General features: G+C 45.4%; 1 protein-coding gene across 1 annotated transcript; it reads right to left on the bottom strand.

The window, feature by feature from the left end:
* Nucleotides 1-369: 369 nt before the first annotated feature.
* On the bottom strand, nucleotides 370-19,854 carry DNAJC8 (DnaJ heat shock protein family (Hsp40) member C8). The gene is made up of 9 exons (XM_039511899.1): nucleotides 19,699-19,854; nucleotides 16,496-16,597; nucleotides 14,660-14,716; nucleotides 13,487-13,553; nucleotides 9,541-9,635; nucleotides 8,373-8,444; nucleotides 4,133-4,224; nucleotides 3,467-3,542; nucleotides 370-1,150 (listed from the first exon to the last, which is right to left on the bottom strand). The coding sequence occupies exons 1-9, from the start codon at nucleotides 19,765-19,767 to the stop codon at nucleotides 1,028-1,030; spliced, it is 753 nt and encodes a 250-aa protein (XP_039367833.1). The 5' UTR covers nucleotides 19,768-19,854; the 3' UTR covers nucleotides 370-1,027.
* Between the last annotated feature and the right edge of the window lie 1,195 nt (nucleotides 19,855-21,049).

Below are 21,049 nucleotides of genomic sequence, written 5' to 3'. Positions count from 1 at the left end.
ACCCCGTGCGCACGGCTATGCTTCTGCTCCCTGCCCCCACAGGGGAAGTGGAGGGCAGAGGAAAGCGAGCCGGGCTGAGCAGGATTTTTAATGGTATGCTGGAGTCCCGGCAGGCAGCAGCGTGCCATTAAAAATCGGCTCACGTGCTGTCTTTGGCATGTGTGCTATAGGTTGCTGACCTCTGCTCCAGAGTCAAGTCATAGCAATTTCTATAGTGACCATCTAATGAGTTTGCAAGCAGATGGGGGAGCAGAAGCTGGCCTGAGGAAGCATTCACACCAAGCAAAGAAGTGCCAAGTACCAGAGGCTGATGTTCTCCCTCAACAGCTCAAATTTGCATCTTTGAAATAATTCTGCGCAAGAATCAAATAACTTGGGTAAAAATTTATTTTACATACAGAACAGATTATTTTCTTTACAGGTGACTAGCAAGTCTGAGATTCCCAGAGCTCTGAACTGGAGAGCCAGGAGATTGCAGTTTAGGAATCAGACACAGGGGGTGGCTTTCAGCGCCACGCACTTTGATGGGGAACTGCAGAAGGTTTAACTGCCCAACTCCAAGTCAGGCTCAAGCCCCCACCACCTGTGTCGGGCTGACAAATGACCCCCGGCTGGTAGAGATCTTTCCAAAGTTTGACTCGCTGAGAAGGACGAAGCCTGGGAAGGTGCCAGGCACCATTTCAAGCATCTTGTTTAATTCGACTCTCACAAAACTATACATGAAGGTGGTGGAACAACACAATCTCTGTGAAGTACAAAACATTAAGTTACGGGGCTGCAAACAAACAGGACAGCAACAACAGCAGGACCCTCCTAAGCCGGTTATTCTATGAGCAGCTGGTTCATGACTGATTTTATACCACGATCCTAATTCAAATGTACAGAGTACAAAAAATACTTTGACCAATATTCAGTTGTACCGGAACCAAGCAATCTACTAAAAGCAAGTATTACTCTAGAGGCCAATAAGTCCTTAAAAGCAGGGATGGGGCTGAGGAGACTTGCTCGTGCATAGCTGCCGCCAGACTTATTCGCGCTGCTCCATTTTTACTTTGGGAGGTCTCAGGAAGGTCCTGTTTTTTTTTTCTTTCTTCCCTTTTGTATTTGCCTGGAAGTTTCTCCAGCTGTCCACACGGCCATCCCGACTCTCCTGAACAGGACAAAAGAGGAGGAAGGGTTAACAAGAGCCAAGAATGGGTCATCTCCTACCAACTCCAGCAGATTGCTGGCATTTTCCTCTTTGCCCAGCAGAGGGCACTCCCCACGGAGATCACCTAGCACAGTGGTCCCCAAACTGTGGGGTACACCCCCCCAAAGGGGGCATGGAGGAACTGTCACAGGGCACCGGGGGGTCCTTGGCCAGCCCCCACAGGGAGTGGGGAGGGAGCACCACCCGGCCCTGCTCTTGGCCCCGACTCCTGACCGTGCCTCTGGCCCCGCTCTCGGCCCCGGCTCCTGACCACAGCTTCCGAGCTGGCAAGAAGAAGGCTGCTAATTGGACGTATACACCTACCTAAAAGGTATCAAGCACTAATAGTATAAACAGGTGCCAGGATGGCACCAGAACAGTCCGGTATGAACACATTCCACAGAGATAAGGAGGTACAGGCGGACCCATCCTAAACAACAGGGTCAAAAGGATAATACGATGGATAGACTTGTTTGTTCAAACCAACATGTACCAGGAGAGAGGCAGCATCCCAACACGCAGAGGGGTTGGACCTCGATGCATCCGGAGGGCTGTGTAACTTGTTTGTACTTGTGTATAAGAATACATCCCTGGGGCGGTGTCTTTGTCCGGCCTAGGGTGCAGTGGAGTGTCCCACCACTGACTGAGCCGGTCCATTGTCAGGGGCACATATTCGTAGTATGTCCTGTAGAGTCTGTGGGAAACTATTACTGTGCTTCATTTGACAATAAACCTGGCCGGGTGCCTTTATACCTTATGTCTGGGTCACTGAGGGTTCTCTCAGGGTTTGCTGTGTCAGCGATCTGCAGAGCCGGGCCAGCACACAGAGGGAACACACACACACGCAGCCGACTGTTATCATCATTGAACAGTGCAGAGCACCACACCACTGGCGTCTGACGACATAGGAAACCATTTCTCACTGTCCAGGGACAGACAAGGCACTAACTGATCCTTTCCTGACACCTAGAATTCTAGGCAGCAGACTCAGACTGGAGCATGATGCAGCAGAGAGGAAAGCAAAACGTACATGAACAAACACTAGCGAGTCACATGGAGATGCAGCAGGAGCATTACTAGAAAAATTAATCCATCCTAAAATACAAATGTGGGTCCAGTTTACATATAAAGTGCAGTTATTGTCTGGAACGCAACTGAATAAACGCAGTTCCTACTCCGGAGACCTGCTCCCTATGTGAAGCTGTCAGTGCTACTGGCTTCTGTAACACAAAATGAGGTTAAATTACCCTGCAGAGCCTCTCAGCTCTGGGAGGGAAGCTGGATTCCCCTTTGGCTCTCAGGCCAGAATGGTTCACTACATTCTGATTACCAAACTTTTGTTGCTGGTGTTGATGCACTTGCCAGAAAGAGCCTCGAGTGACCAGCCGGAGCGTATACCACTGGCTGACAGAAAGAGCTTTTTATTTGTGAACTCGGTGGGTTTGAAATGGAATCAGAGGAACATGGAACTTTAGGGTGCCATTTTCAGGGTCACTTTCCAGGTCCGAATCCCATTTGAAGCAAAAACATTTGTCTTGCAGCACTGAGAACTCAGAGGAGAACCTCTCCTAGAAACAAGAAACCTGAAACAACCTCAGCAAGGGTCTCCCCTCCAACAACACACACAGGCTCTGACCAAGAATTCACATGCTCTTCTGTCTCAAAACCTTCTCTCCCAGCTAGAGAGGGGTGTGTGTGTGGGGGGGTGTCAATTACTCCAGTTCCAAACATTAGCACATCTAGAGGGGAGCTCCACCTCTGCCCCCATTTGGTCTTTGATACTCTGCGCCTCTGGCAATCTCAGCAAACTGAGATGGCAATTTTTGTGATGCGAGCACCTGACCACCTGAAACTAGCCTGGGACCCACCAACTAATTCCACACTGGTTGTTGAACAGCCATCAGAGGTTAACTGTTATTGGTCACCAATGACCTGGGCTCAGAGGCAACCCAATCTCCTGGCTTGGGGTAGATATCAGTCGGTGACCTGGAGGTGAAAGACACTGGACTGCAATTCACCAGACACCTACTCTCCGAAGGGGCAGTGAGACACCCTTCAGTACTCATGAGATACGCATGGGTCTGGTTCCTGCCCATCAAGAAGGCAGAAAACAGGTTCCTGTAGGATTCTTCACTAAAATGTGCCTACTTGGAGTGCCTCGTGCCTTTAGCAGATGGGGTGATCTTCCTTGTTCTTCATGTACATGCTCTGCAGCCTACCCAAGAGCGGATATGACTTTCTAAATGCAGGTGGCAACTGGTTATGCTTGCAGATTACCTCAAAGTTCTTCTGCCATTCTCGCTCTCGCTTGGCTTTCTCTTGAGCCTCGATTTCCTCCTCTCTCTGTCGCTTCCTGTACAACAGGCCATAAAGCAATAGTTATGGACCCACCAGCACCTACATTAAAAAGACACACAAAACCCCTCACCACAGAGACATCTGCTCTGATTGTAAAGGGGAGACTAACTGCTTATCAGAACAGATGGATGAAATACTCACTTCTAAGCATCTAGTAGAAGAAAAGTGCAATCTAATGTAGCATTATTGATACAAGACCCTACTTGCAAACCATACAGATGAAAAAAAAAAATTACACACACACACACTCACTCACTCACTCTAGACCATATAAAAAACTGACTGGTGAGCCACCAGGACATGGATGTCACCAAATGACATCACACAACACCCAAAAGATTTCAGGCACATAATTAACATTAGGAATTTAGTCTTTTGCACACAAACATACATGCCATTTTATTTAATTGTTCCTCTGGGAAATGCCAGTATCCTCAGTTTAAAATAACATTGTCTTTACAAACCAAGTCTCCACACCATAAATTTACACACACAGAATTCTGCAGTCATGACACAGTCTCTCTTCTCAGTATACTTGAAAAAAGATCCTCTTTCACACAGACAGAACTCCGGTGTTGCTCATACCTTTCATGCATCTCTTTAGCTTCTCTCTCTTTCCTTTTAATTTCCAGTTCAGCAAAGAGCTTCATTGTTTGTTTGTACACAGCCTGTTTGAACTGTAAGCAACAGAACTTTAGTTCAACAACATAATGTATCGTAATGTGGTTACATAAGCCTCTGTTCTACACTAGCCCTTCAGGTCTACAGTCTAGCATCCAGGGGTTATTAGGGACAAGTAAGAAGCTCCATATTAGGGACAAGTCAAAGGGCATTAATCATAATCATAGAATCATAGAACTTAAGATCAGAAGGGACCATTATGATCATCTAGTCTGACCTCCCGCAAGATGCAGGCCACAAAAGCTGACCCACCCACTCCTGAAATAATTCTCTCCCTTGACTCAGCTGTTGAAGTCCCCAAATCCTGATTTAAAGACTTCAAGTAGCAGATAATCCTCCAGCAAGCGACCCGTGCCCCATGCTGCGGAGGAAGGCGAAAAACCTCCAGGGCCACTGCCAATCTACCCTGGAGGAAAATTCCTTCCCGACCCCAAATATGGCGATCAGCTGAACCCCGAGCATGCGGGCAAGACTCTCCAGCCAGACACTCAGGAAAAAGACTTTCAATATCCCAACATTGACCCTCGGTACTAATTACCAGTGGTCGCACGTTATTGACCTATTGACTAAATCACGTTATCCTATCAAACCATGCCCTCCATAAACTTATCAAGCTTAATCTTAAAGCCAGAGAGGTCCTTCGCCCCCACTGTTTCCCTCGGTAGGCTGTTCCAGAATTTCACTCCCCTGATGGTTAGAAACCTTCATCTAATTTCAAGCCTAAACTTCCCGACTGCCAATTTATATCCATTTGTTCTCGTGTCCACATTAGTACTGAGATGAAATAATTCCTCTCCCTCCCTGGTATTTATCCCTCTGATATATTTAAAGAGAGCAATCATATCTCCTCTCAACCTTCTTTTGGTTAAGAAAAACAAACCGAGCTCCTCAAGTCTCCTTTCATACAACAGGCTTTCCATTCCTCGGATCATTCTAGTGGCCCTTCTTTGTACCCGTTCCAGTTTGAATTCATCCTTCTTAAACATGGGAGACCAAAACTGCACACAGTACTCCAAATGAGGTCTCACCAACGCCTTGTATAACGGGACTAGCACCTCCTTATCTCTACTAGAAATACCTCGCCTAATGCATCCCAAGACCGCATTAGCTTTTTTAACGGCCACATCACATTGCCGACTCATAGTCATCCTGCGATCAACCAGGTCAGCGAGGTCCTTCTCCTCTTCCGTTACTTCCAACTGGTGCGTCCCCAGCTTATAACTAAAATTCCTGTTAGTCATCCCTAAATGCATAACCTTACACTTCTCACTATTGAATTTCATCCTATTACTAATACTCCAGTTTACAAGGTCATCCAAATCTCCCTGGAGGATATCCCGATCCTTCTCCGAATTGGCAATACCTCCCAACTTCGTGTCATCCGCAAACTTTATCAGCCCACTCCTACTTTTGGTTCCAAGGTCAGTGATAAATAGATTGAATAAGATCGGACCCAAAACCGAACCTTGAGGAACTCCACTGGTAACCTCCCTCCAACCCGACAGATCACCTTTCAATACGACCCGCTGCAGTCTCCCCTTTAACCAGTTCCTTATCCACCTCTGGATTTTCATTTTGATCCCCATCTTTTCCAATTTAACCAGTAATTCTTCATGCGGTACCGTATCTAACGCCTTACTGAAATCAAGATATATTAGATCCACCGCATTTCCCTTGTCTAAAAAATCTGTTACTTTCTAATGTCGTGTGGCACAAAAGCTCAACTCTTGGCATCCAAGTTAATGCATTTCCATTGACCTCCACAGGAGCTGACAAGTCAGCAGGCCACTCCAGCCTTCCCTTGCTAGGGGGACAATTACCCTTTACCTCAGGATCCCTGTTACTAGCAACTGCAGAGCCAGAGGAACGGGATAATGCTGCACAGAAACACTCTGGTCACACAGCCTATTGGGTATGGATGGCTGGAGTGAAGAAGTGCACCCCACTTCAGTTCTGCCATTAGTGGGAAAGGAAGGGGAAAGCATGCAAGAGGGGGTACTTCCCCACAACGCCACTCTGCCCACAATCCCTACCCAGCACCTCCTTCCACTGCAAGAGTCAAGTATCACCCAAGGTCAGAATCATGTACCTTTTGGAGGCCCACAGGACAGAATTTTAATGCTCAAAAAATTGTAATGCTCTCTTATTTACAAGGCAGCCAGCCTTAATAGCAACCCAACCTAACGGGAGGCATTGAGGAGCCATCTCACATTATGGCCTGCATCAGAAAAGAGCTTTGTTAGCCTGCCATAGTCTTTTTTCCCCCACTTTATTACTAAAGCAGAGTCGGAATCAAAGCTCTCACTGACAAGCCCTGCTACCCTTCTGTTGAGTCCTGCAATGTAGCCTTGTCTGCTGCTACAGAAAGAACATGAGGTCACTACCCAGGTATTATGGACTTCACTGCAAAATCATACACTAAAAAACATGCTGAAAAATGGGAAACCTGGGTTTAAATAAAATAACCTTTAATAACTAACATATATAACAAGGAACTTCTAGAAACAAATGGAAAGTAAACAATGGTACTTCCAGGGGTGAAAGTAACTGACAGGACTTTACCCGTACTGCTGGAGTCCTGAGGGGGCGTGGCCTCATCCAGAAGGGGCGTGGCCTCTCAAGGTTTAAAGGCCCTGGGGCACCAGCTGTGGCTAGGATACCCAGGGCCTTTAAATCAACCAGGGTCTCCCAGCTGCAGAGGTAGCTGGGAGGCCCCCAGAGCTCAGGGGCAAATTAAAGGGCCCAGGGCTCCGGCTGCCACGGGGAATCCTGAGCTTTGCGGGGCTGGGGCAGGTATTTAAAGGGCCAAGAGCTCCTGCCGCTAAGGGGAGCTCCAAGCCCTTTAAATCCTGGCCCCAGCCCGGCCACCGGAACCGCGGCTGGGATTCAAAGGGCTCTGGGCTGCCCACAGTGGCAGGGAGCTCTGAGCCCTTTAAATCTCAGCTGCGGTGGGGGGTTTAAAGGGCTCTGGGCTGACCGCAGCCGTGGCAGCCCACAGCCCTTTAAATCCGGCCCCAGCCCAGCCGCCGGAGCCGCGGGCGGGGGGGGGGGGGGGGTTAAAGGGCTCTGGGCTGCCAGCTGCGGCAGGGAGCCCAGAGCCCTTTAAATCCCCGCAGTTAAAGCCAGTGCAGTCCGGCACGGCATACTGGCTTGTACCGGCTTACTTTCACCTCTGGGTACTTCACTAAGGGCTCTTTATTAGCTGTCAAAAGAAAGTCCCTTTGTAAGAACAAGAGACTGAAACTAGAAGAACATCCTTTCGTTTCTAAATACCTATTGAAACATACGCTCTTCCAAGTCACAGACAAGTGTTTCTGTATCATTGTAGAAATAAAAACTGCTTAATAGTCCTAGATTCCAAGGTCAGAAGGGACCACTGTGCTCACCTAGTTGACCTCTAGTCTGGAGTCATTGTGGATAGTTCTCTGAAAACATCCACTTAATGTGCAGAAGCAGTCACACAAGCTAACAATGTTAGGAACCATTAGGACAGAGATAGATAATAAGACAAAAAACATCTTCACATACTATATAAATCCATGGTATGCCCACACCTTGAATACTGAAAGGAGTTCTTGTCGCCCCATCTCAAAGAACAGATATTAGAATTGGAAATGGTATAGAGACAAAAATGATTAGAAGAACAGCTTCCATACAAGGAGAGATTAAAAAGCCTGGGACTGTTCAGTTTAGAAGAGATGACTAAGGGCTGATATGACAGAGGTCTTCAAAATCATGAACGGTAAGGAGAAAGTGAATGAGGATGTGTTATTTATCCCTTCACATAACAACAACAACTAGGGTCACCTGATAAAATGAACAGCCAACAGGTTTAAAACTAACAAAATGAAGTACTTCTTCACACAATGCACAGTTGCCATGGGATGTTGTGAAGGCCAAATATAACTGGATTAAAAAAAGAATTAGATAAGTTCATGGAGGATAGGTCCATCAATGGCTGTTAGCCAAGATGGTCACAGATGCAACCCCTGTTCCAGGTGTCCCTAAACCTCCAAGTGCCAGAAACTGGGATGGGACGACTGGGAAGGGATCACTCAAAACTGCAGAGGGCCAAGAACAGATTCCTCTTTGACTTTCAGCCCCTTTAAACAGTCCCAAAAATATCTGCTCTCATGCAACTTACTACTTCTGGATCATCCTCCTCTACGTTGGTTGGCTTTCCTTCCTTCTTTAACAACTTCTTTTTTTCTTTCACCTAAAGAGCGTCATACATCAGAACAAAAAGAGCATTTTATTGGTGTTAGGTTAGGGGTGTCCAACTAATTCTGCAACCCCGACAAACCATGTAACTAAGTGTTTTGCAGAGAGACCTTAACCTGGATTTGTGTTTTACATTACATCCAAGTGTTAAGTATCAGAGGGATAGCCGTGTTAGTTTGTACCCACAGAAACAACGAAGAGTCCGGTAGCATCTTAAAGACTAACAGATTTATTTGGGCATAAGCTTTCATGGGGAAAAAGCCCCACTTCTTCAGATGCATGGAGTGAAAATTACAGATACAGGCATAAATATATATTGGCACATCAAGAGAAGGGAGTTACCTTACAAGTGAAGAACCAGTGTTGAAGGCCAATTCTTCACATGCCAATATATATTTATGCCTGTATCTAATTTTCACTCTATGTATCTGAAAAAGTGGAGTTTTTTTACCCAGGAAAGCTTATGCCCAAATAAATCTGTTAGTCTTTAAGGTGCCACTGGACTCCTTGCTATCCAAGTGTTGTGGCTCTATATATACACACATACACATACACACACACACACTTACTTTGTACCAGTCTACTGAGAAGTTTCCCCCAATCGCTATCAGAACAGATGAGTTTCTTGGTTTTGAGAGCCACTGAGGTTCCCCTTATCAGCCTCTCTCTCCAGTTTAGTGTGTGTATGACTAAGCCTACCTTTCAGCTTCCTCCCTCACTTTAAACAGGGCTTCTTCCCAAAACAAACCTGCCCCACTACACATCCAGTCCTAACCACCCTCTGCCTCCCTGTGTTTGTTCAGTATCATTCATTCTTAGAGTTTAAGGCCAAATGGGAACATTAGACCATCTAGTCTAACCTTGAGTATATCGCAGGCCATTACATTTCACCCAGTTACCCCTGCACTGAGCCCAATTATTTGTGTTTAAGTTCATTCTCGCTCATGCAACTGGACTGTAGCTCCTTGGGGCACAGATCTGTTCTGGGTTTTGGACAGCTCACCTATTCTGCCTTTAGCATACACTGTGCTGTACAACTAAATGACAACAATTCTCTAAGCACCAAGGGCTGTCACACATGAAGTACTTACAGTATGTTCCACATATTCTTTCCCTGCCTGTATCACATCCAAGGCCCTCTTCTTTTGCTCCTGGTCCAGTAGCAACTTGTATGCTTTGTCCACAGCTGACAAGAACATAAAAACATAAGAGTGCCCATACTGGGTCAGAACAAAGGTCCATCTAGCCCAGTATCCTGTCTTCCAACAGTGGCCAATGTCAGGTGCCCCAGAGGGAATGACCAGAACAGGTAATCATGAAGTGATCCATCCCCGTTGCCCATTCCCATCTTCTGGAAAACAGAGGCTAGGGACACCATCCCTGCCCATCCTGGCTAATAGCCACTGATGGACCTATCCTCCATGAACTTATCTAGCTCTTTTTTTAACTCTGTTATAGTCTTGGGGTTCATAATGTCTCTGGTAAAGAGTTTCACAGGTTGACTGTGCATTGTGTGAAAAAAATAATTCCTTGTGTTTGTTTTAAACCTGCTGCCTATTAATTTCATTGGGTGACCCCTAGTTCTTGTGCTATGAGGAGGAGTAAATAACACTTCCTTATTTACTTTCTCCACACCAGTCATGATTTTATAGACCTCAATCATATCCCCCCTTAGCTGTCTCTTTTCCAAGCTGAAAAGTCCCAGTCTTATTAATCTCTCCTCATATGGCAGCCCTTCCATATCCCTAATCATTTTTGCTGCCCTTCTCTGAATCTTTTCCAATTCTAATATATCTTTTTTGAGATGGGGCGACCACATCTGCATGTAGTATTCAAGGTGTGGGCGTACCATGGATTTATATAGAGGCAACATGATATTTTTCTGTCTTATTATCTATCCCTTTCTTAATGATTCCCAATATTCTGTTTGCCTTTCTGACTGCCGCTGCACACTTAATGGATATTTTCAGAGTACTATCAATAATGACTCCAAGATCTCTCTCTTGAGTGGCAACATCATTTTATATCTATAGTTGAGATTATGTTTTCCAATGTACATTACTTTGCATTTATCAACATTGAATGTCACCTGCCATTTTGCTGCCCAGTCACCCAGTTTTGAGAGATCCTTTTGTAGTGCTTCGCAGTCTGCCTGGGACTTAACTATCTTGAGTAGTTTTGTATCATCTGCAAATTTTGCGACCTCACTGTTTACCCCTTTTTCCAGATCATTTATGAGTATGTTGAATAGAACTGGGCCCAGTACAGACCCCTGGGGGACACTACTATTTACCTCTCTCCATTCTGAAAACTGACCATTTATTCCTACCCTTTGTTTCCTATCTTTTAACCAGTTACCAATCCATGAGAGGATCTTCCCTCTTATCCCACGACAGCTTACTTTGCTTAAGAGCCTTTGGTGAGGGACCATGTCAAAAGCTTTCTGAAAATCTAAGTACACTATGTCCACTGGATCCCCCTTGTCCACATGCTCAGTGAGCCCCTCAGAGAATTCCAGTAGATTGGTGAGGCATGATTTCCCTTTACAAAACACACGTTGACTCTTCCCCAACAAATTATGTTCATCTGTGTCTGACAATTTTGTTCTTTACTAATATAACAATAAAATAAATAATAATAATAATTGGAGATATACCTATCTCCTAGAACTGGAAGGGACCTTGAAAAGTCATTGAGTCCAGCCCCCTGCCTTCACTAGCAGGACTGATTTTTGCCTCAGATCCCTAAGTGGCCCCCTCAAGGATTGAGCTCACAACCCTGGGTTTAGCAGGCCAATGCTCAAACCACTGAGCTAGTTTCAACCAGTTTCCTGGTACTGAAGTCAGGCTTACTGGCATGTAATTGCCGGGGTCACCTCTGGAGCCCTTTTTAAAAACTGGCATCACATTAGCTATCCTCCAGTCATTTGGTACTGATTTAAATGATAGGTGACAGACTACAGTTAGTAATTCTGCAACTTCACATTTGAGTTACTTCACAACTCTTGGCTGAATACCATCTGGCCCTGGTGACTTATTACTGTTAATTTATCAATTTGTTCCAAAACCTCCTCTAATGACACCTCAATCTGGGACAGTTTCTCAGATTTGTCACCTAAAAAGAATGGCTCAGGTTTGGAAATCTCCCTCACATCCTCAGCCGTGAAGACCGAGGCAAAGAATTCATTTAGTTTCTCCGCAATGGCCTTCTTGTCCTTGAGTGCTCCTTTAGCTTCAAGATCGTCCAGTGGCCCCACTGGTTGTTTCGCAGGCTTCCTGCTTCTGATATACTTAAAAAAAAAAAATTTGCTATGACTGAGTCTTCAGCTAGCCCTTCTTCAAATTATTTTTTGGCCTTCCCAATTATATTTTTACACTTCATTTGCAAGAGTTTGTGCTCCTTTCTATCTTCCTCACTAGGATTTAACTTCCACTTTTTAAAGGATGCCTTTTTGCCTCTCACTGCTTCTTTTACTTCGTTGTTTAACCACAGTGGCACTTTTTTGGTTCTCTTACTATATTTTTTTAATTTGTGGTACATATTTAAGTTGGGCCTCTATGGTGTCTTTAAAAAGTTTCCATGCAGCTTGCAGGGATTTGACTTTTTGCACTGTACCTTTTAATTTCTGTTTCACTAACTTCCTCATTTTTGTGCAGTCCCCCTTTTTGAAATTAAATGCTGTAGTGTTGGGCTGCTGAGGTGTTTTCCCTGCCACAGAGATGTTAAATTGAATTATATTTTTTCACTATTACCAAGCGATCCAGCTATATTCACCTCTTGGACCAGATCCTGTGCTCCACTTAGGACTAAATCAAGAACTGCCTCTCCTCTTGTGGATTCCAGGACTAGCTGCTCCAAGAAGCAGTCATTTAAGGTGTCAAAAAACTCTCTCTGCATGCTGTCCTGAAGTGACAAGTACCCAGTCAACGTGGGGATAGTTGAAATCCCCATTGAGTTTTTTATTTTAATAGCTTCTCTAATGTCCCTGAGCATTTCAAAGTCACTATCACCATCCTAGTCAGGTGCTCGGTAGTATATACCTACTTCTATATTCTTATTATTAGAGCATGGAATTACTATCCATAGAGATTCTATGGTACAGTATGGTTCATTTAAGATTTTTACTTCATTTGATTCTATCCTTTTTTCACATAGTGCCACTCCCCCACCAGCATGACCTGTTCTGTCCTTCCAATATATTTTGTACCTTGTTATTACTGTGTCCCATTGATTATCCTCATTCCACCAAGTTTCTGTGATGTCTATTATACCAATGCCCTCATTTAATACGAGGCACTCTAGTTCACCCATCTTATTAGACTTCTATCATTTGTATATAAGCACTTTAAAAACGTGTCACTTTTTAGCTGTCTGCCATTACGTGATGTAATGGAATGGGACTTTAATTTGACAAAAAACACATTCACAAAACACTACGAGTCTTAGTTACTACGTGACTTTTGTATACCGTTTCCAGGGATCTCCTAGGTCAGTCACAACTTGACTAGCTAGAAGAACTTATCATCAATACAGACTCCAATGGCAAAGACTTTCCTTGGGCCACATTTAGGATTCATTAGGCTTGAAATTGTCAGTCCCAGTAGGTGGTGGGGTTTTAGAGCACCAGGCAGTTAGTTTTATGCTGCATGACTCCTACTGGCTTTAGTGCAAAGTGTGTGGCTAAAACCCACAAAACACTGCCCTCACACTGTGCACATGTTTTTCTACTCCAGTTAGAGAAGTCCCACTAGATCTATACAGCCACTTGAGTTTCAATTTGTCTGTTATCAGACTGTAACAAAGCAACTGCTGCCACCTAGAGGAATTCTGCAGCTATAAGAGAAAGTAATCATACTGAATATCTGTATTTCTCTCTCTCTCTCCAAACGCATCTACACTCAAGGCCCAGTTTGCAGTCCCTCACCATCCAGGGAAGAGAACAAGTTCTCTCCTGATCTAATAAATTAAAGCATCAAAACCAGCTAAGGAGAAACACCAGTACAATAGCACCAGATGTGACACTGTCAGGGATATTACCTTCAAAGGCCTTCTGGGCTCTTTCAGCATCATCTTGATTTTTGTCAGGATGTACCAATATGGATAACTACAAAGAACGAGAAAGTATTGCAAGATTAGAATAGTTTTTACAGATAATGGATATTTCATAGATGCCTCCATGGAAAAAAGCACTCTCTCTGAGGTAAGCGACATCCGACAGGAGAAAAGCATCAGCTAAAACGGTATCACACTGCTTATATAGTACAGGATTCTCTCCTAGTGAAGAGAAAATTGACTCACTGGAGCTTCCCCACTTAGTGTAGTATCAGTAAAGGTCTGAAAAGGACATTCTAACCAGTGGCAGCTTTATGGCTAAATTTAGGTGGGCATCATGATTCCACAGATCCACATGGACTCAATAAAAGCACTTCTGACAGAACACTCAGTCCTTAGCTTGTGCTGATTACAGTGTAGAACAAACACCCTTCCTTAAGTCCCGCTGCTCCAGAGGCCCCTGTCCACTGCCTAGCTCAAAACTCTGCTGCACACAGATATGGCCTGCTTCTCAGTGAGGTTATTTCTAGGGCACAGGATATTTCAGTTGAAAGGCCTGAACACCCTCACTATGCAAGGGATGCGAAGTGCAGAGAATTAAGATCAGCAAGTCATAGACATTGAGAAATAACTCCAGGCATCCTGACTCCCAGCCCCATACTCATTTCCTCAGGCCATAGGTGTATTTGGGGGAGATGCAATGCAACCGTTGGGAGTAGAATCCCCTTCACCACATCCTGTTCTCCCACAATACCGGGAAGTTCCCTGGCAGGGTACGAGAGTTGTTCTGCAAAAGTCAAGTGCTCACTGGACTCCTTAGCTACACATACAATCCATCATTGGGGCAGGGTCATGGACTTTGCTAACATAAATATGCACTGGGCACTTCAACACTCTCTTGGTCAAACCAAGACCAGTTTCTTCTCAGACCAGGCCACGCACTGCTCTGCAGCAAAGGCTATTTCCCCGCCAACATGCAGCCTTCATACCTCGGCCATTACAGATAACGAGAGCTGCTCCAAAAAAGTGCAAGAGCTAGTCCCTAATGGGCATTCTCCTTATGCTCATACACAGCTGACCCAGCTTTGCTCAAGTTCTCAAGGTCCCTCCAGAGACATTCGGCACTACCAGAGCTAGACCAACACAATGGCCACATACCTGCCGGAATCTCTTCTTTATTTCTTCATCTGTGACATCAGGATCCATCTGTAGTACCTAGAAGTACCCACAGCAGAGAGAGTTTCATGACAGGCACCAATTGTCAGGTTCCCTGCGGCCCAGCCCTGTAACACCTGTTTCACTGGCATACAGGGACAAAAAGTCAGTCAGAGGGGGCATGGCTGGAGCATGTTGCTGTTCCAGTCTCCAGCTGGCCCCAGTATCTCAATGATGCAAAGGTGCCAGGAAGCCACCTTTAGCTGCTAACTCAATTTCAGCCTTGCAGTACAGCTCAACTTGTCTAGAATAGAAAATTGGAGTGGGTAGTATTTAGTGAAATACTGGCAGGTTAAGTCATTTTTAACAACCTGTTTCCTGCCCAAAATTACTAATATCACTTTTGATTATTGATCTGATGGAATAACTATGACAGTCTCTACCATTAATACTGTTTGTTTAATGTACGCATTTTTCTCATCTTGAAATGAAAACAGACTGGTGAGTTTCACTGCCTGGTTCTAGAGCAGCAGTCGGCAACCTTTCGGAAGTGCTGTGCCGAGTCTTCATTTATTCACTCTAATTTAAGGTTTCGCGTGCCAACAATACATTTACGGTTTGTAGAAGGTCTCTTTTTATAAGTCTATAATCTATAACTAAACTATTGTTGTATGTAAAGTAAATAAGGTTTTTAAAACGTTTAAGAAGCTTCATTTAAAATTAAATTAAAATGCAGAGCCCCCCGGACCGATGGCCAGGACCCGGGCAGTATGAGTGCCACTGAAAATCAGCTTGTGCGCCGCCTTCGGCACTCGTGCCATAGGTTGCCTACCCCTGTTCTAGAGTGACAGCCTTGCGGTCCAGAGTTTGGAAATTTGTCAGAGGAAGTTCCCACTACGGTGTATTTGAATTTAGGAAATCTCTCTTATGAACTAGTCTGCTGAATGAAAGATCTGGGGAATTTCTGTGCTAGCTCAACTCTTGAGTCTATAGGGACTGCCATGGATGATGTTAATTAAAGAAATTGGAAATTAACTTTAATTCCAGGAAGAAAGCCTTTGTGTAGCTGTTGGATTTCACAGGGTTTTCTGAAAAAAAAAATGTGTCCACTTTCTAACCAAGTGTCAGGATTCTGTGCAGAACTATTCTGCAGACTCACCCTGGCAGACAGAGCAATTGGGCTCCTCTTTAGCTCAAACTCAGGAACATGGAAGGCTGAGAGTTTCTCAGGCTAGAGACAGGAACAGGAGATCCTGCACAAAGGCACCCTCAGAAGAGCCAATTCAGGCTAATGTTTGTTATATGTACAGTACAGCTTCAATGCTTTGCTACACCATGAATGCATGATGCAGTGCCCAAGGGGGCACACCCTCATTTCACATATCTTGTTGATCCTCTAAAGTGCCACAGCTGACTTGAATTTGCTTACTGCCCTGAAAATTACATAAAACTTTATTCCAAGAAGCAATCTGTTCTAAAGCTTTGCTTCAGACATCCAAAATAAAATGCACAAGCAGTAAATACCAATGGAGTCAAGAGTCTGATAAGACCAAAAGCTGGTGAGACAGTCGTGTTATACCCTCACCCAAAAGATGCCAGCCATAAACCTGCCAAGTCTCCCAGTGATACAGCATACCAGTGAAACCTGCCAACAGGAGGTGTGTGTACAGCTTGTGCCTCCTATTGGCTGAGCAGGGAATGTGAGGACACAATCCGTCTGGTGAACCCTTGCTATCTGGAACTATGCCTGGATGTATTTTTCAACGGTTATTAAATATCCAGTAGGTACACAAGGATCTCTAAGAAGGAATCAGTAATACGGAGAGGGCTCAAACTTACTTCAAATGGATTCAAGTTGAAATAGGAGGATCCAGGTCGGGTCAGTCTCTCAATCTGGTTTTTTGGCGTTAAAACAGAGTCACGCTTCTCGATCTGCTTCACCTGGAGAGGACACTTCATTAACTGAGTGATCACCACATAATGTGTTGCATTCTCATATGACCACCATGACAGAGGGTTTCATTCAAAGGCAACCTACACAACATCCCACCCAGACTCAGGTCTGCAGCCACCAGCTCAGTGGGGACCTTCCTTGCTCAGGTATTTGCTAAGCTCACTTTATTCTTTTGCTGCATAATGCTATAGAACAATGCTCTCTCTTCACCTTCTCTATCTCCTCAGCCACAACAGTCCAGATACTGCTTTTGCTTCTTCCTGCACTAACCTGTTCAGCAGCTGTGCCCTAAACCCCAGACCACCTGATTCCTGACATCCTAACAATGCTGCTCACCTTCAGCCTTCACCATTCTCTAAGCTATATAAACTGCCCCTTAAGGTCTTTCTACACACAAACCTTCATGGGTTTAACTAGAGGTGTGGTTTTAAACTGATTTAATTAAGCTGGCACAAATGTGTGTGCATATTTATTTATTTAAGAGTGGACTAATTTTGGTTCATCTTACTATTTTTTTCTTCTCCATAGGCTTAAGCTAAACTGAAATAAGAGTGTCCACATACATACATTGGTTCAAATGAACCAGTTTAAAAGTCAATTTAAGTTAAACCAACACAACATAAGAACAGCCATACTGGGTCAGACCAAAGGTCCATCTAGCCCACTATCCTGTCTTCTATTCAATTTATTCATAAATGATCTGGAGAAAGGGGTAAACAGTGAGGTGGCAAAGTTTGCAGATGATACTAAACTACTCAAGATAGTTAAGACCAAAGCAGATTGTGAAGAACTTCAAAAAGATCTCACAAAACTAAGTGATAGGGCAACAAAATGGCAAATGAAATTTAATGTGGATAAATGTAAAGTAATGCACATTGGAAAAAATAACCCCAACTATACATACAACATGATGGGGGCTAATTTAGCTACAACGAGTCAGGAAAAAGATCTTGGAGTCATCGTGGATAGTTCTCTGAAGATGTCCACGCAGGTGTGCAGAGGCAGTCAAAAAAGCAAACAGGATATTAGGAATCATTAAAAAGGGGATAGAGAATAAGACTGATAATATATTATTGCCCTTATATAAATCCATGGTACACCCACATCTCGAATACTGTGTACAGATGTGGTCTCCTCAACTCAAAAAATATATTCTAGCACTAGAAAAGGTTCAGAAAAGGGCAACTAAAATGATTAGGGGTTTAGTGAGGGTCCCATACGAGGAAAGATTAAAGAGGCTAGGACTTTTCAGCTTGGAAAAAAGAAGACTAAGGGGGGATATGATAGAGGTATATAAAATTATGAGTGATGTGGAGAAAGTGGATAAGGAAAAGTTATTTGCTTGTTCCCATAATACAAGAACTAGGGGTCACCAAATGAAATTAATAGGCAGCAGGTTTAAAACAAATAAAAGGAAGTTCTTCTTCATGCAGCACACAGTCAACTTGTGGAACTCCTTACCTGAGGAGGTTGTGAAGGCTAGGACTATAACAATGTTTAAAAGGGGACTGGATAAATTCATGGTGGCTAAGTCCATAAATGGCTATCAGCTAGGATGGGTAAGAATGGTGTCCCTAGCCTCTGTTTGTCAGAGGATGGAGATGGATGGCAGGAGAGAGATCACTTGATCATTGCCTGTTAGGTTCACTCCCTCTGGGGCACCTGGCTTTGGCCACTGTCGGTAGACAGATACTGGGCTAGATGGACCTTTGGTCTCACCCGATACGGCCATTCTTATGTTCTTATGTTCTCACCGTGGCCAATGCCATGTGCTTCAGAGGCAATGAACAGAACAGGTAATCAAGTGATCCATCCCATCACCCATTCTGGCAAACAGTGGCTAAGGACACCACTCATATGTAGACAGCACTCATGTTAAACTGATGCAAGTTTATGTGAAGATAAAGCTTAACAGTCAGGAAAAAGAAAAGAAAATCCTCTGCACTTGAGTGGGATGGCAGATTGTCTAAGAGGCCAAGTGATGAGGTGGAACAGGTTCAGCAATGGTGCAGTGCTCAGCGTGCACACACGAAGCCGCTTTCAGTGCAGGTATAATGAAAAAGAGGAGCTGCCTGAAGTGTACATTTCCCACTGAGTGTGATCCTCAAAATACAGTGTGCTGTATGTACAACTAAAATATCCCCTTCGTTTGCAACAAGGGTAGTGAGATGAGCCCCCTCTTGACAAGGAAGGGAAAGACCCCTCTGACCGGCAGCTTTTAGGTCACCTTGAGAGCTTGGAACAGAGATTCAGCACCCTTCATCTGTCCTCATCATTTACACTCTTCACTCTGCTACCCTATAACATGCACTCTGCTGATTGATCTCCTACTTCGTTACAGTGGCCAGTATACACTGGAATCTAATAAATGTCTTATCCAGTATCATGTTACTCGGACATAGGTAACTTGTTAGTTACCTTCCTTTGGGGTTTTGTTGGGGGTTTTTTGTTTGTTTTTTTTTTGGGGGGGGGGTAGCATAAGGATGTAGTCCACTTTAAAAAAACAAACAATCCATTCTTATGCCAGAAAAAAGTAAGTGGTGCATTTGGGCTGCTGGTTGGTCTCACTGGCTGAAACACTGTAGATAAATGTATAGTCGGATAGTTGCTGCCATTGACACTAATGCTGCCTCTCTCCACTTTGCTTCTCTTCTAGGGGTCTGTCTTTATGACCGAAGTCAGCGGGAGAAGGCGAAGAGAAGCTTCCCACAGTGATTCCAGCCTCATCCTCTGCAGGATCCAGGTTTGCATTGAAAAGAAAAACGAAGCTTTCGAGGCTGCAGGCGCCTGGAGCTGGAGGCCCAGGCCTGCGTCCAGGGGCCCGAACACCCGCAGCAGCAGCAGCAGCCCGCCGGCAGTGGGGGCGGGGCTGACAGACCCCACCAGCCCAGCGGGGCCAACGCGGGCCATGCCCCTGCGCCGCGCGGGGGAGGGGGCAGCGCGCGCCCAGCTCGCGGCTCGCAGCGGCTCTGCCCCAGCGGCGGCTTGCCCGGGAGGGGCGGGGGGGGAGAGGCGCGGGCCGAGCAGAGCCTCGCCACGGGCGGGGCCGCCCAGCCCGGTGAGCCCCCGACGGCCCGCGCGCAGGTACCTCGCTGTAGAAGGTGAGAAACGCCTCCTCGGCGGTGCCCCCGGCCCCGCGCTCCCCCGGAGCCGCCATCGCCCGCGCCACGTGACACAGACACCGTGCCCAACTGGGGCCGGCAGCCGTCACGTGATCGGAGCTCAGCGTACGCAAACAGGCCCCGCCCTAGCCGGGCCCCGCCTCCTGCTCGCGGCGGGGGGAGGGCGAAAGGCCCCGCCCAGCCCGAGACCCGGCCCCGCTTCCTCCGCCGTGGTCCCGTTCTGGGCGGGGACCAGTGATCTCCCCCGCTGCCCCCCGTTTTGTGAGCTAGTTACCTGCCAATGTAGGGGCTGTTCGGACATTTGCGTTGGAAGATGGATACACGCGTTAAACCGGCCGCCCCGAGCAGTCCCGGGTGTGAAGTGCTTCCGTTGGTGTTTTTTTAAAACCTGCTGCCCGTTAATGTCATGGGGTGACTGCTGGTTCTTGTGTTATGTGAAGGATTAAGTAACATTTCCTTATTCACTTTCTTCACACCAGTCAAGATTTTATAGACCTCTATCATATCCCCCCTTAGTCATCTCTTTTCTAAGCTGAAAATTCCCAGTCATTTTAATTTCTCCTCCTGTTTCATACCCCTAATCATCTCTGTATCTTTTCCAATTCCAATATATTTTTTTGCGGATGGGGTGACCAGATCTGCACACAGTATTCAATTCTATTTATATAGTGGCAATATGATATTTTCTGTCTTATTATCTATCCTTTTCTTAATGATTTCCAACATTCTGTTTGCTTTTTTGACTGCCGCTGCACATTGAGTGGATGTTTTCAGAGGCCTGTGTTGGTGAGTATCTGAGGGTACGTCTACACTACGGGATTATTCCGATTTTACATAAACCGGTTTAGTAAAACAGATTCTATAAAGTTGAGTGCACGCGGCCACACTAAGCACATTAATTCGGTGGTGTGCGTCCACAGTCCGAGGCTAGCATCGATTTCTGGAGCGTTGCACTATGGGTAGCTATTCCATAGCTATCCCATAGTTCCCACAGTCTCCCCCGCCCCTTGGAATTCTGGGTTGAGATCCCAGTGCCTGATGGGGCAAAAATCATTGTCGCAGGTGGTTCTGGGTAAATGTCGTCAGTCATTCCTTCCTCTGGGAAAGCAACGGCAGACAATCATTTCGCGCCCTTTTTCCCTGGATTGCCCTGGCAGACGCCATAGCATGGCAACCATGGAGCCTGTTTTGCCTTTTGTCACTGTCACCGTATGTGTACTGGATGCCGCTGACAGAGGCGATACAGCAGCGCTACACAGCAGCATTCATTTGCTTTTGCATGATAGCAGAGACGGTTATCAGTCGTTCTGTACTGTC

Source organism: Mauremys reevesii, linkage group 23, assembly GCF_016161935.1.
Source record: "Mauremys reevesii isolate NIE-2019 linkage group 23, ASM1616193v1, whole genome shotgun sequence".
NCBI lineage: Eukaryota > Metazoa > Chordata > Testudines > Geoemydidae > Mauremys > Mauremys reevesii.
Note: the sequence above shows the minus strand (reverse complement) of the source record. Positions and strands in the feature narration are given on the sequence as shown.

Bases quoted from the DNA above. Each gene is read 5' to 3' on its own strand.
- DNAJC8 (XM_039511899.1), bottom strand. From the start codon at position 19,767: ATGGCGGCTCCGGGGGAGCGCGGGGCCGGGGGCACCGCCGAGGAGGCG. The intron at 13,554-14,659 runs GTATGTGGCCAT...CGTTCTTTGTAG, and splicing joins TAAAGAAGAGATTCCGGCAG to TTATCCATATTGGTACATCC. The intron at 1,151-3,466 runs GTAATCTGCAAG...TGTCCTGTTCAG, and splicing joins AATGGCAGAAGAACTTTGAG to GAGAGTCGGGATGGCCGTGT.